Below are 16073 nucleotides of genomic sequence, written 5' to 3' on the forward strand. Positions count from 1 at the left end.
CTGTTCCAAGTTGTACACCTGTGATTTCTTCATCTTGTCTAAGTGCATTGGCTGCTACCATCAGAACGATGTTAAATAATAGCAGGCATCCTCATATCATTCCTCATTTCAGTAGAAAAACTTCCAGCTTTTTCCCAGTAAGCATATTGCTGACTTTTGGGTTGAACCAGAACTAGTTTATTGTTTTAAGGAAGTCATTATTCTTATTTTATTGTGAGTTTTTAATCAAGAATAGATACTCGGAATTCCCTGGCGGTTCAGTGGTTAGGACTTCCCCCCCCACCCCCGCCGCCCCTGCAAAAAAAATAGATGTTAAATTTAGTCATGCCTTATCAGCATCTGTGAAGATGATCATATGTTTTTTTCTCTCCTTTGACCTAACAATGAGATCATTATGTTTTTTTAAACAAGTATCTGTAGATTTAATTGACCTTAAATTAATCTTTAAATCCCAATAATACCAATGAACTGCCCTTGATTATTATTTTTTTTAATTTATCTATTTTTGGCTGCATTGGGTCTTCATTGCTGCGCAGGTTTTCTCTAGTTGTGACGAGCAGGGTTTACTCTTCGTTGTGGTGCGCGGGCTTCTCATCGCGGTGGCTTCTCTTTTTGCGGAGCACGGGCTCTAGGCATGCGGACTTCAGTAGTTGTGGCTCGCAGGCTCTAGAGCTCAGGCTCAGTAGTTGTGGCTCGCAGGCTCTAGAGCTCAGGCTCAGTAGTTGCAGTGCATGGGCTTAGTTGCTCCATGACATGTGGGATCTTCCCGGACCAGGGCTCAAACCTGTGTCCCCTGCATTGGCAGGTGGGTTCTTAACCACCGCACCACCAGGGAAGCCCCGAGATCATTATGTTGATAGATTCTGTAATATTGAACCCAACCTTACATCCCTTGAATAAACCCCACCTGGTTCATGGTATATGCTTTAGCATTAAATTCTTTCCATGTAGCTTGCTAATAATTAAGAGTTTTTTCCTTGAAATTTGTGAGATGGATCTATCCTATTCTTTTTCATGAAATCTATGAGTTTTGGTATCAATGTTATGCTTGTGTTGCAAATATAATTTGAAAGTTTTTCTTTTTGTCTGGAACAGCTTAAATAGAATTGGAATTACTTGTACTTTTTATACTTTAAAGGTCTGAGCCTGATGCTTTTTTCTTCCCTTTTTTTCCACAAGCATAGGGAGAGGTAGTTCTTTGATAACATTTTCTTTGTCAACTGTCCTATGGTGGTTAAGCAAATGAACTCTTGAGCTACACTGTCCAGGTTCAAATCTTGCTCAGCCACCTTCTAGCAGTGTGACCTTGGTTAATTAATCTCTCTACACCTTAGTTTCCTTGTCTATAAAATGAGGGTTATAATAGTGCCAACCTCATAGGGTTGTTAGGAGAATTAAATTAGTTAACATTGATACATGTCAGGCACTCTGAACGGCATCTGGCACTTTCTGTAGTAAATAGTCAGTAAATGTTAGCTCTTTTTATCATGTCTTTTTCTTGGAAATTATATCGTGATTCTTTGAGAGTATGGCTATAATTCTAAAGTCACCCCTGCCCCTGTTTTCAGTACTCTGAGAGGTGTATTTTCCATCTCTGGAAAGTGATGTTCATGTAAAAAAGATAGTTCTCTCTTAACCTGTTGCCTCATCTGTAATTGGCTTCTGATCCTTCTGAAGCATGTTGTTTCTCCCCAGTTGGAGACAATTTTCTTTGATAGAAAAACCAAATATTCAGAAGAATACAGGCATTGGATATGCTGGTAGCAGAGCTGAGACGGTCTTTTTGGTTGTCCTTAACATTCTTTGTACAAGCCTCCACTTGTTCTGACTACAACTTCCTGTCATTCACCTTCTGTGTTCCTTCTTACTTCCTTTGATCATGGCTGTTGTAAAACCTGAGCTGATCAAAAAGTATCATGTGCAACCAGATTGACTCATTTAGTTTGGCTCACCTTTCTCCCTCATTTAAGTCCTGTGCAATATTAGAATTCTGCTTTTTAAAAGTGCCCTATTTTTCTCAGAGTTTTGGCCTTGGGAAATACTTGGCATTCTAGGAGTTTAGGGCATATATGTCTGATGGTGGCCAGTGTTCCTTGCCATGGTATCACCCTCTAGAATGACAGTCACTTTCACCTGAGGCTCCTGTAATTAACTCTAACTGCTTTTCCTGGTTGGTCTGAATAAAGTCTAGTTACAGTTCTGAATCTGGTAGATTCAGCTGTCAGCAGAGTTCATTTGGGGATCTGTTTGTAGGATTCGTTTCTGAGCCTTGCATACTTCCCGGTGGAGGGAAGTGTTTGGCTTTGGCACAGCTCATGCTTGGGAGCCACTGGCCCTCAGTTTTACTCACGTGTTCAGCAGCCACTGTGTTGTCAAGAGGTCATCTGACTTATCTGAATTGAATTTAACTCTTTTCTAGAATTAGGCTAAAGAGTGTTACCGCCTGTTTCTCTTAGTTGAGATACAGGATTAATAAATTACTATCTGTAAAGCGTTTAGAAATTTGTGAATAAGGCCTCATATAACATAGATAATTTTGAAACCGCTCTCATGGGAGAAAGCTCATTAGATTCACTGTAGTTTTTAAGAGTGAACTCTTGTGGGAGAATAGCATTAGTCACCAGGGTGCCCTGACAGAACGGACCTTAAGAAACCCAGGGGCTGAGTGGTGTGGGGCACACACACATCCACAGAGGATGTAGTGATTGGTGCCGTTGGGAATGCTTATATAGTGTCATCTGGAGCTCTGTGCAGGAGGTCCTATTCTGAAATCTGAGGGCTCAGAGATAGTCAAAAGGAAATTTTCCTGTTGATTTAAACCCCTTTGGGTTTTCCAAATCCGTATCTAATGCATTTGTAAAAGTACTGCAACTGCTAATCGCTCCCGTGGCCTCATCTGGCCAGCCAGCAACAGGCTACAAATCGATCTTTGTACAAGGTGTTTGTTTATAATTTATGGAGCTGATAGAAAGGCAGAGCCCTCTGCTCCTCCAGGCATCAGTACTTCTTACCCCTCCCATTCCCGGCTAGGGCATTTTAACTTGGAAATCATTTACAATTAGGAGGAGATTACATTGCACAGTCTGGAACATGGCTTCCTGCTGTCTTCTGCATCGTTTTTGCTCCTCCTGGAGCTGCCCCCTGAAGCTCTTAAGCAGTTTTGATTTGAAAAATCCTTTCTTTCCTAGACTTTATTTCCATTCTCAGCTGCCCAGCTAAGTGCTCCGTCATCATTCCCCACATGTGTTTTGCCTTTAAGTGCAGGGCAGTTTGCTGGAGCTCCAGCTCAGGGGTCAAGGACTGTTTGGTGAGACAGCAGTTTTCAAGTGTGGTCCCAGACCAGCAACATCAGACGCCTGGGAACTTGCTAGAAATGCAAATTCTCAGGCCTCACCCCAGCGTTCTGTGTTTTGATAAGCCCTCCAGGTGATTATGTTGCATACTGAAACTTGAGAACCACTGTGGTAAGGCAAGGCAGGGAGCAGAACAAAGATTTCTAGTGGTGTGTGGGTTGCCACTGTCTTAAACTGTATTTCACTTCACCTTTTTCTCTACCTGCTTACATCATTATTGAATCCAAAAATGATGAGCTCTCCTTGTCATTAGTGCATTACTTTGCTATGGCCTGAAAAAACAAATAACAGAGATCCAGGAAATCTCTCCCTTTGTAAATTAACTCATCAAAATTTCAGCCTTATGAGAAGAAGCTGCACGAACGAATTGAAGCAGTGACCACTCACCACTGTAACTGAACATTTCCATTTCCATTGCTTGTTGTATATTAATTTCCATGAAATTAATATACAACAAGCAATAAATGTAAATTGCTAATTGGAGCTTTGAAATATTAATGAAACTGTAAACACCCCACCCAGTGCTCAATGAAGCTACCAAATCACTCTGTGCCTACTACATCCCCTTCATTATGGTAGAAGTAAAACCCTAGATCCCTAGCTGTACAAGTTCTGAAAGGGAACATGCTGCTGGAGAAGCTCCGTTTTAATTTTCAGCATTCTCTTTTCACTTGTTATTTGCATATCTCTCTCTGAGCTCACTGCAGGAACTGGGAGCAGTTGCGAAATTGGGTGGAGTTGAGGGGAGGGGACGAAATTTGGGAGATGGCCATTGACTTGGAATCATCATAATACAGTACAAACACAAACACCATGGCTTGAATTTGAGGCTGACAAAATGCTTTTTGTCTATATGCCCAGTTTTTCGTGGGCTTGGAGCCAAGCCTCCCAAAAGAAGGAAAACCTTACTTGTACTTTCCCCCCAACCCACAGACCCCTCTTAGTAATTAATCTGGCAGTATCTAGTTCAGTGCTTTTTTAATGTTGGTGGCGAGTTTTGAGGGTCACTGTAGGCTTCTATATGTTTGACTGAATTGCAGGTTAACACATATAAGCTAGATGTCTGTAACAGCAAGATAGGAAAGCCGACTTTCATAAAATACTCACCATGCATTTTTGGGACATTAAATGTAGATAAAATGGAAACCATACAAAACTGTCTTAAAGCCCACAGAGTCCCATTTCCTTTTCTGTTTATTTTCATGTCCTACTTAATATTTGTCATTGCTTTCTTTCTCTCTCTGCCTTTGATGGTTGCAGTCTAAATTGTCAGTTTCTTTTTACCTTTCTGAGGATTGTGCGAACATCAAGGTTAGAAAACCAAGATGGACTCACTCTTTTTTTAAAAAATAAATTTATTTTATTTTTGGCTGCGTTGGGTCTTCATTGCTGCGCACGGGCTTTCTCTAGTTGCGGCGAGCCGGGGCTACTCTTCGTTGCGGTAGGTGGGCTTCTCATTGCATTAGCTTCTCTTGTTGCAGAGCATGGGCTCTAGGCACGCGGGCTTCAGTAGTTATGACACGTGCAGACTCAGTAGTCGTGGCTCGCGGGCTCTAGAGTGCAGGCTCAGTAGTTGTGGCGCAGGGGCTTAGTTGCTCCGCGGCATGTGGGATCTTCCTAGACCAGGGCTCGAACCAGTGTCCCCTGCATTGGCAGGCAGATTCTTAACCACTGCGCCACCAGGGAAGTCCCTGGACTCACTGTTGAAGCTCCCCCAGTTGCTTTGGTTCTGTATCCCCAACTGTAATCATGTGTCAGTCCAGGGAAGGGGGAGGAGATTATCTTTTTGGCAACAGGCATGGGACCCTGAGTAAGGAGCAGACAGTCTCAGTGCTAACTAGATAAATCTAGCCATACAGGCTCGAGCAGATGGTGGGTTGGAAGTTGAGCAGTACAAAGCCCTAATGGTGATAGCAATGAGTATTTGGATGTCATTATCTTATTAGTTAGCAAACAGGACCATCCTTGTGGTCCCTCCTCAGCTTTATGTGTAATGGTGCTGTAGGTGTCAGCCCCCAGGAGTTGGCACAATAGCCTAATCAATGTGTTCTGATGTCTTTTTTGATCTACTCTGTCATCTCTGTGCCTTCATTAACAGCACACACAGGGAAAGGGGGATGAATATAGAGTTTTAGAAATCACTCCGAATCCCTGATCCCATAAGTCTCAAGTTCCCCCTGGAAAGCAGCTCTTTGTTTTGTTTTCCTTAAGGTAATTTCCTGGGGAAACTTGCCCTTGACCTTCCAGGTCAGGCCATTTGGCTTCCTGGAGTAGATCACCTGGAATCTGGTGAGGGCAGTTGAGCTTGCCTTTTTGTTTGTTTTAACCATAATGCCTCTGACAGTGGACATCTGAAGTGATCTCCTTCAAATAAGAGAAAGTGAATTAGTCTCTTTGCATGTAAGTAGATCTAAATGAGACAGAGGCCAGAGGAGCTTGGTCCCTTTGGATGTGTTGTGCTGTTCTGCTCATGCCCATGGTGTGGGCCATCTGATTCCAGGCTCACATCAAGGGTAGGCCACTTCCTCCGGGCAGGGATTTGCACAATGGGCCTCAGAGAGGGATTCAAATGAAAACCGAAACAAAGCATGCAGGCACAGCCCCAGAGCTAGCTAACATCTCATTAGTCCTGTCATGTGGAACGATTCTCCCCACCGACAGGCATTCCTCCACCCCACCCCCGACCCCACCCGTTCCCTCGTGCTGAGCCTGCCTGCTGCCTGGCTGACTGTGCTTAATTCTCAGTAACTGCTACGTGCAGACCGGGGCTGCCCATGGTCACTGGCTTATGGTACGGGTGAGGGATAGAGCGTAGTGAGAAATGAAAATAGTTCCAGCCATCCAGCCAGGGCTAGGCTTTGTTTCTCTTTATCCTCTCTTGTGGAATTAGGGATTAGCATTAGCAAGGAGCCGTCCAGAAGACTGAAGTCTCTAAATGCTCCAGTTTTCTTAAACGAGAAAATAAGACAAAAACTGGTGAAATGATTTTCTTCTCCAAGGTCACATAGAGGTGGAGAGTAGGATTCTCACCCCCAAGGAAGTTTTAGCTGGATCACCTTTTTCTTGGAATCAGTGGGTTTACATTTTCATGCATCTCAGTTTTGATCTTTTGGACAATAACAGCTGTTGAGTGGCTCTCCGGGAACAATTGTTAATAACTTTTTCCCTAGCTCATCTCTCAAATGATGTTTCCTAAGTGTGAGCTAAGACTCAGCAGGTGGTTGTGGTTGTGTTGACTCTCTGTAGTTTCCTATTAAAGTGGTAGAAGAGACATATCTTTTCTGTGTCTTGTGTTGCTTGTTCCATGACATTTTAGTTTGGTAAGGCAGCCTTTAGTATTTCTAGAGAGGGTTCAGGTTCAGGCCCTTAGGCCCCCAGATTTCTTGACCCAGAATTTTTTATACCATCAACTCCAAACTTTCTTACCCTCTTTTCTTTCTTTGTCTGATGCAGCCTCCATGAATGTGCTGGTGCAGAACTGCAAGATCTACAATGATGCCAGCTGTGACATTTCTGCAGATGGCCAGCTCCTGGCGGCTTTCATCCCTAGCAGCCAAAGGGGCTTTCCTGATGAAGGCATCCTGGCAGTGTACTCTCTGGCCCCCCATAACCTGGGCGAAATGCTCTACACCAAGCGATTTGGTAAGAGATAGGAAGCCCAAACTAGTGACAAAGGGATGCTGGTACCTTGGCCTGGGCATTCCTAGGTGAGGTACAGCTTAGGTGGGAGTAATGGTCACATACTGCCCCTGCTTCACTGGGGCACGTGTCAGAGGAAGATTGCTTTGTCCTGGCTGGTAGCATTGCAGAAGAATCTCAGAAGAAGAGTCCTCCCTACCACGGTGGCATCACCGGCATGCTTCTGTTGTTATGGGCAGGAATAAGGGGGAGCTTCGTTCTTGGTCATGGCTTGGGGAAGTGGGCACAGTCACACACTGCAAGGCCGTTTGGCATTGTGTATTAAAAGCCCCCAAAATGTATGTTCTCTTTGATCCAGTAATTTCACTTCTAAGGAAATAATCAGAAAACTATACAAGATTTATATAAAAGGATGTTCACAGCAGTGTTATTTATCATAGAGAAAAATGTCAAATTGTGAAGAGTTGCTTAAAGAAATAATGGTGCATTAATAAGGCAGAATACCATTTGGCCTTTAAAATGCTCTTATAGAAGACTATTTAATGGTGAAAAATGTTCGTAATGGATGAAGCGGAAAAAGTAGATTTCAAAATAGTATTTACAATATAACAATTTTTTAAATGTGATTCTATGATAATACTGGTTAGCATTTATTAAGTACTTTTTATGTGTCAAACACTGTACTCAATACTTTACATGCCTTCTCATTGTACTCTTCACTACAATCCTATGAGATTAACCCCAGGATGACCAAACAAAGATGAAGATTAGAGAGAAAGAGAAAAGACGAAGAGGGAAAATTATTTCCTGTAATAGCAAGAACTCTGGGAGATGTCTCTCTGTTTTTCTGTCCCTCAGGTCCCAATGCCATTTCAGTGAGCCTATCCCCGATGGGTCGATATGTAATGGTGGGCTTGGCCTCCCGAAGGATCCTGCTGCACCCCTCCACGGAGCACATGGTGGCCCAGGTCTTCAGGCTGCAACAGGCCCATGGTGGCGAGACCTCCATGAGGGTGAGTGCATTGCTTGTGGCTTCGCTGTATGGCGGCTCTCCTAGGCCTGGCTGGCAGGGTAATGCAGGACAAGGTTGTGGTCTCCCAGCCAGGACCAGAGATGTCAGGCCCATAAGGAGCTAGGAAAGACTCCAGTCCAGACTAGTAATGACCAGCAGGCCGCACTTTTGGAAGCTCTGGACTACTAAAAGGCAGGGGCTTTCTCATACCCTAAATCATGAGCTGGGTCCCCAGAGGCCTGAAAGGATCTTTGCATAAAGACCAAACTGAATACTTCCTTACCTCAACATGAAACCTTTAGTCTGGAGATACACAGAGAACCCAATGAAATATTTATGCTTCTTTTTTAAAAAAAATTTTCAGGACGCAAGCTATAAAAAGAGATAGATAGTATACTATGAAATGTTCTTTTCCTGAGGTTGTAATCACGATGGAGGATAAGGACTTTGGGCAGCTGCTATGCTCTTAACTGTGCCGTCCGTTTCACTAGCAGAGAAATGTTCTATTTAGGACCCTTTCTTTTTTTTTTTTTTTTTTAAACTTTTATTTATTATTTATTTATTATGTTTATTTTTGGCTGTGTTGGGTCTTCGTTTCCGTGTGAGGGCTTTCTCCAGTTGCGGCGAGTGGGGGCCACTCTTCATCGCGGTGCGCGGGCCTGTCACTGTCGCGGCCTCTCTTGTTGCGGAGCAGAGGCTCCAGACGCTCAGGCTCAGTAGTTGTGGCTCACGGGCCCAGTTGCTCCGCGGCATGTGGGATCTTCCCAGACCAGGGCTCGAACCCGTGTCCCCTGCATTGGCAGGCAGATTCTCAACCACTGCGCCACCAGGGAAGCCCCTAGGACCCTTTCTTGTCTGAAGCCGTCCTTGCTTGTATTGCCATAAAAGCCTTCTGGGCATCCTGGGGTTAGTGGCCTCCTGGACTCAACCAGTCTAGTTTCTGACTGAGATTATTCCCTCATCCCATGGGGGCTCATTTGGCCAGGGTTTTGTCAAGGGGAGTTGAGCATTTGAACACTTCTCTAATTAGATGGTGTTTAAGCTCTGTCTCAATCTAAGAACCTGTGAATTCCCTTAGCACTTTATGCTGTGCCATTTATAGTTTTATGCACTTGTTTATGTGTTGTTTTGTGTTTTCTTTAGCAGTGTGGTGTGTATGTTTAATCCACCCAGTTAGGTTCAGTGTAAGCTCCTTAGGGGCATATCCACCGGGGTCCCTCATTTAGTGCCACACATGTAGATGCTTGTTGAATTCAGCCTGGAATATGAAGCATTTGTTTTAAAGAAGAAACCCTAACGATAGGACCCATTATATACAAAGCAATAGAAAGTGGGTGGCCAGGTGTGGTGTCTCCAGCCTCTTCTCCCTCCTGTCTCCTACAAGGACCCTCTTTCCAGCTCTGCTGAGCCACTTTCCAAGCCCCCTGAATTAGTAAGGCTCTCTCTTGCCAGGGTGCCTTTACCTGGAGTGCCCTTTTCTCCCTGAAACCCAACTGCCTGCAAGCTCTTCCCCTTCTATGGAACCTTCCTAAACAGAATTGATCACTCCCTCCTGTGCCACCCCTGTATCTAGTACACTCTCTGTGTTAACACTCATCACACCAAACTGCAGTTATTTATTTCCACATCATTCTCCTCTCTTGGCCCACGAGCTCCTTGAGAGTAGGACCATGTCTGTTTCATCTTTATGAACTCCAAATACCTAATAAGAAACCTCTCATTTAGGAGAAGCTGAATAAATGAAAGAGAATCTCAAGAAAAGCATCCTTATTGTTTCTAGGTGGTAACGTTAGCAGAACCATTGATGGGTGACATCATGTCCCACCATGCCTCTGAAAGGGTAGAAACAAGGCATTCTCTGCTCTTGACATCACAATCACAGGAAAGTTCTGATTTTTGAATCCATGTGACTAGAAATATTTGACATTGAGTGATTGGGAGAGGACTTTGCGGGAAGTTCATCGATCCTGTTTTCTTACCTAGATAAATGAGGATGGAAGGTGAATTTTAGTTTAAATATTCTTATCTTAAGCAGATTTGGATAGTAAAAGTATCTGGTGTCTGCTTTTCACCACCTAGAATCTTGGCCCTTGCTGTTCTTCTAACCCTTCCTACCTAATTGTGGAATAATGGTTTCTAATCATTAAGAGACAGGATCTGATTTCAGCAACATTAATGGACATCTCCAGCCTCTTCTGGAAGCGAGGGCTCCTGCCCAACTTTTGGGCACAGCCTGCCAGTCCTCCATCCTAGCAAGGTTCCTCTTTTCTATAAGTAGCCAGAAACATCTGTTTGGCTAAAGGCAAACAGCTCCAGGGCGGGAGCCAAGATGCTGTCACATATGGTGCCGGCAGCTCAGGGAATGCAGTTGGAGAAGTCTGCTGTGGAGATGTAGGGGCTCAGGGCACCTAGCCAGCTGCTGCATGCCTCACGACAAGAGCTACTTCTCAGCACTCCCAGCGGGGGTTTTTTGATTCTCAATAGACCCCGTCTACCACTTAGGAGAGGGAGCTGAAGTAACTAGAAAGCTCTCATTTGGGAAGCATTTCTCTCACACAAGAGGCAGGATCCGGGCTTCTCAACAAGGTTTTGCTCACCCTGTGTCCACCCAGTCTGACTTTAAACCCCCGTGCTACAGAAAGGTTTCTGGTTTTCCAGGTCTTGGTTGCCCCTTACGTCCAAAGGCACCAAAGCACTCAGCACATGTCCCTGAATTCAGTCACTGGTGGAAGGGAAGACACCAGCTTTTTTGGATAGCTGTGCTGTACCACCGTTTAAGGCAAGAAGTGCATTTTTGTCTGAGAACAGGGAGCGAGGGTTTAATGGGACAGTAGAGCATCTCCCTCTTTGCACAGGTAAGTATAGGTGGCTGTCTCCATCTGTAATGTCAAGCTCTGTCCTTGAAGGAATTTGTGGGTACTGGGCCTGTCCTAGAGCTTTTCTACCCAGAATCCCCCTTCTCTGTGGTGTTACCTCTTGGAATTCACTGTGGTAACATTCAGAGAGGTGAAAGTGTTGGGCCAGCAGACGTTCCCAGGAGAACATCCTCCAGAGCATCGACTTATTTTAATTCCCACTAAGTGACCATCTCTCCCCAAGAGATGATCTCTTATACAATCCCATATGAAAACTCTTGTAAAAATGAATTGCTAATTGCTCTTCGCCTTGGCGTGCTTATTCTAAGCAGTTCTTCAGACCTCTGGATCAGTGCTTCTCAAACTGTGCTTCTTGGACAACCTGCATTAGAATGCATGGGATCCTTGTTAAAATACAGACTCCACTTCAGGCCAAACTCAGAATAAGAATTGGGCAGGAAGGGGACCGGGTATTTGTATTTGTAATACAAGCTTTCCAGATGATTCTGATATGCACTTGAGTTTGAGAACTGCTGTTCTTAATGACTGCTTTCTTCATTTTAGGTTTCTGCCCTCAGCCTCTTCAGCAAGGCAGAGATACAGTCTCAGGTTTACTTCTTATCCTGGTTTTATGTGTGATGCTTTGATCCTTTGCTAATTTTGTTGCAGGCACAGTGGTGTTTGTGTTCTATCTCCTATAAAACTCTTAGCTTTTTGGCTGTCCGTGCTTCACCTCCCATTTTTCTCAGCTGTTGTTGCTTTACAGGGTTCTCCCTTGAATATCTCTATGTGCTGAATTCTTTTCTTCCCCATGTTGAGCTTAATGATTATCCTTGTCTCTAGGACCTAGGGTCCTCGGATATTTCCCTTCTCTGTTTACTAAGGCTAGGCTTCGTCTTCCCAATTTTAGTATCATTGGCAAATCAGGAAAAATAAGACTAGGCACATATTCTATCTCCCCCTTCCCTCTGTCGATTCGAGGCTCTTCCAGGCTGAATATGCTACTATCTCTGCCTCAGGGTCTTATGTGCCATCTGATTCCCTCACGCTTGAGCCAGTAGGACTTTTTGTTAATTTCTGTTTGGTTTTTAAGTTAGGCATTTAGAGATTGCTGAGCTGAAGTTTTGCTGAATTCTCAAAACACTGAACTGCCTGAGTTCTCTCTCTGCTTTCATTTTCTAATTGGAACAAGGCACGATATTGTAGCAGAAAACTGCAATTAATTTTCTAAAATTATGGCAACTTGCACAATGTAATAACTTTGGTTGTAACCAAGTGAAAGCATAATAACAAAAATATAAAATTACTAATGAAACCAGAAATAGTCATATAGCAAACTGTGCCTCCAGTTTGTAATAAGTGCTGTTTTACCTAGGAATGGGGGCAAACGTCAGCAGTCAAGGTGTGGGTGTAGGTAGGGAGGCAGTGCTGGGGCAGTTTGGGCAGAAGTGATGGACAAGGGACTTGGGTGGGAGAAGAAGCCCTAGGACAGAAAGCAGTTTAGCTCTCCTTTCTCCATGAGACAGCATTGTGCTCTTTAAGGCCAAGCCTCAAACATCAATACTTAAGGGTCAATTTTATTGAAAGCTTTTTCTTTGTGGCTATGCGGTGAAACTGTATTCAAGGGTTGAGCAACTATTACCCAGACAGATTGTTAGTTTGGAGGGGGTGTTGGAAAGAAAGTCTGCCCCTCCCTCCCTCCACCCCTCTCTCTCCCCCCTCTTCTCCCCCCTCTTCCTCTCTTCTCTCCCGCCTCCCCCAACCCCTTCTTGACCCTGAGAGCTCTGCTCTTCAGTAGTGGACAGTCCCCTTCTATACCTTCTCCTTCTAGAGCTCCAGCTCTAAAGATATGCATCCCCCTCATTCTCAATAGGTCCTAGGCAGCAGGAAAGGAAGCAGATTTTTTTTAGACCTACAACCTACTCATATCTAACTGGCCAGTAGTTCTCAATGTGTATTCCCCAGGACTAAGTCAGCATCATCAGAGAACTTAATAGAAATGCAACTTCTCAGCCCTGTCCCAGACCTGCTGAATCAGAAGCTCTGAGGGTAGGGCCCAGCCATCCTTGTTTTACCAAGCCCTCCAGTTGAGTCTGCATGCTGAGTCAAGATTGAGAACCAATCATCAACTGCATGGGGATCCCAGTTAGACCTCACCTGTCAGAATAGCTTTGTTGTTTTCTTTTTTGCTCTCACGTTGTCTCTGGAACCTCATCTGGTTTATTTCTATGGCTCCTTTAACCAGATCTTTCAGATACTTTTAAGAAGTTGAGAAATTGATGAGTACCTCCTGCCCTTAGCGTTTCTGGATCATGCTAACATCCTAGTGATGGTACTTTAAAGACTAATGCTGTGGGGCCTTTTCCCCAATTCTAATTAAAATTCTTACCTGCCCACAGTTGACTTTGTTCAGGCTCTTAACTGTGATCCCATTCCTGTTTGCCTACGTGCTATAGAATACAGAGATTCTTAGGCTTAAAAAGTGAGAAGAAATATCTTTATCTTTCTCTCCAGGACCTTCCCCATCTGAAGGTGTAGTTCTTGAGTTCCTTTTTCCAACATTCAACTCACTGTTATCCTTGGATGGAAGATGTCGCTGTGGTACCTATTAATGGATATCTTAGTGTCACCCTGGTTATAAAGAAACATTAGTTGGCTTTCTTTATTTCATACCATTTCATAGCCATCTTCACAGAACAGCCTAGTGATGACTGATTATTATTATTATAAGTTCATTAAAATGAACCACAGAAAAGGCTTGGTGTCCAGAGTACTCAAATTAGTCATAACTAAATTGTAGCTTAGACCCTGGGTCGGGATGGGTAGTGTCAGCACTGACACTGTCAGCAGTGTCAGCACTGACCAGCATTATGTAACTAACGTGCATAGGCTCTTTTGGCTTGTCCTAGCTCCATTCTTCAACATATAATCTTTACTGTGGCTTACTCCTTGCCCTGAATTTAGCCTGTGATCAAATCCAGTCATCAGTACTTCCCTGGATTCTAAAAGTTTGGTTTTCAAAAGTGACCTAGAGGGCTTCCCTGGTGGCGCAGTGGTTAAGAATCCACCTGCCAATGCAGGGGACATGGGTTCGAGCCCTGGTCCGGGAAGATCCCATATGCCGCGGAGCAGCTAAGCCTGTGCGCCACAACTACTGAGGCTGTGCTCTAGAGCCCGCGAGCCACAACTACTGAGCCCACGTGCTACAACTTCTGAGCCTGCACTCTAGAGACCGTGAGCCACAACTGCTGAGCCCACGTGCTACAACTTCTGAACCTGCACTCTAGAGCCTGCGAGCCACAACTACTGAGCCTGCGTGCTACAGCTACTGGAGCCCGCGTGCTACAGCTACTGGAGCCCGCGAGCCTGGAGCCCGTGCTCCGCAACAAGAAAAGCCACCACAATTAGAAGCCCGCGCACCACAATGAGGAGTAGCCCCTGCTCACCACAACTAGAGAAAAGCCTGCGCGCAACAACGAAGACCCAATGCAGCCAAAAATAAATCAAAAAAAAAAAAAAAAGTGACCTAGAACTCTAGTTCAATCCAGAGTATTCTCCAGCAATCTAAGGGAACTGAGCTTCTTCTTAATCTTGTCTGGGCTTGGGAGTGGCAAAAACCAAAAATAGAGATATTTTATTTTTGTATCCTGGAAGGGTACTATTTCTTCAAGGGGAGATTGGGATAAAAGAGAGACAGCTTTGTTGTCAGAAATGATTTACTCCTTCCTAAGATTTTGTCCTCATTAATTTTCTTAAAGCTGCTTGTCAGTTGATTAAAAGCTGCTTCCGCTGCAATTATCTTAAAGTTGACTTCTGAGATGTGGTATAAAGCATCTATCCTCGAAAAGTTCCTTTCTTCAGCATGTTGTAGGAAAGGGGGAGGGGGTATGAGAGAAGTCAGGGGTGTCTCTGATGCGATTTGTCAGAGAAGGGAGGGGGCAAAATAAAAAATTAAAAATAACATTAGAGCTACAATCAAAGCCATTAATTTAGGCGAATTTTTCCATGACAGATTCCTCCAACTTTGATGCTTTCTTTCCTTCATGGCTTCTTAGTAGAGCACAATCTATGCTGCATTTTATTCTTTTCACTCAGCAAAATTTTATTGCGCCCCTACCCTGGGCCAAGTACTTTGCTAGGTCTGGGAATACAGTGAACAGAATGGATCTGGTCCTTGCTCTCCTGGTGCATACGTGCTGGACACCTGGCTTCTTAACGGGTCTTTTCACTGCTGTATCCCCAGCCTTCACTGTGCTTGGCACACAGGAGGCACTCAGCATTCGTTCTGGGAATGTGTCGCTTTGAAGTCTTGTGTGCTGTGTATTCCCTGCACATACATGAACACACACCCCTACTCACCAGCACCATCAGTGTGCCTAGCACGTGCCTCAGGAAATGGTAATTAAACATAAGTATTAGATATAATTCTTATGAAAATAGAGTGTCTTGCTTATGACCATAGTTCTGCCCAGTATCAGTGAGTTTCTCAGGGTTCCAGTCACAGCACTTAGAAATGGTGAGAGATGCCCAGTGGCTGTTTCAGAAGTGAGAGGCAAAACATTTTGTTTTTTAAGAGTTGGTAGGAGGGGCTTCCCTGGTGGCGCAGTGGTTGAGAATCCGCCTGCCAATGCAGGTGACACGGGTTCCATCCCTGGTCCGGGAAGATCCCACATGCCGCGGAGCAACTAAGCCCTTGTGCCACAGCTACTGAGCCTGTGCTCTAGAGCCCGTGAGCCACAACTACTGAGCCCACGTGCCGCAACTACTGAAGCCTGCGCACCTAGAACCTGTGCTCCACAACGAGAGAAGCCACCGCAATGAGAAGCCTGCGCACTGCAATGAAGAGTAGCCCTCGCTCACCGCAGCTAGAGAAAGCCCGCGCGCAGCAACGAAGACCCAACACAGCCAAAAATAAATAAATTAAATAAATAAATTTATTTAAAAAAAAAAAAAAGGAATTGGTAGGAGAACCAACGTTTGCATTTGTAGAAGCTGGAAGTATTTTATTGTAACCCCCGTCCTGAGCTTTCTTCTTTCAAAAAAATATGGATCAAGTAAAGTGTATGAATATATTGAAAGACTCCCTTATCTGAGCTGAATATCTAGAACAACTACTCATTTGGCCATTTCCTTTGAGATTTAGAAAACTGAGGAAGTTCAAGAACTTGTGCTGTGCACAGAGGTGTGGGCACAGGAGGAAGCAATTATTTTAAC

At 44.3% G+C, this 16073-nt stretch overlaps 1 protein-coding gene across 13 annotated transcripts in view; it reads left to right on the forward strand.

Annotated features, from left to right (window-relative positions):
• The window catches only part of AMBRA1 (autophagy and beclin 1 regulator 1), a 182584-nt gene that overhangs the window by 143868 nt on the left and 22643 nt on the right, over positions 1 to 16073 (forward strand). For all 13 annotated transcript variants that reach the window (XM_082340160.1, XM_082340161.1, XM_082340155.1 and 10 more), the window contains 2 exons: positions 6807 to 6995; positions 7851 to 8005. In XM_082340160.1, the coding sequence (XP_082196286.1) occupies positions 6807 to 6995; positions 7851 to 8005 (344 nt within the window). The remainder of the gene's footprint in view (positions 1 to 6806; positions 6996 to 7850; positions 8006 to 16073) is intronic.

The sequence above is a fragment of the Balaenoptera borealis genome (genome assembly GCF_965194805.1).
Source record: "Balaenoptera borealis genome assembly, chromosome: 11".
Lineage (NCBI taxonomy): Eukaryota > Metazoa > Chordata > Mammalia > Artiodactyla > Balaenopteridae > Balaenoptera > Balaenoptera borealis.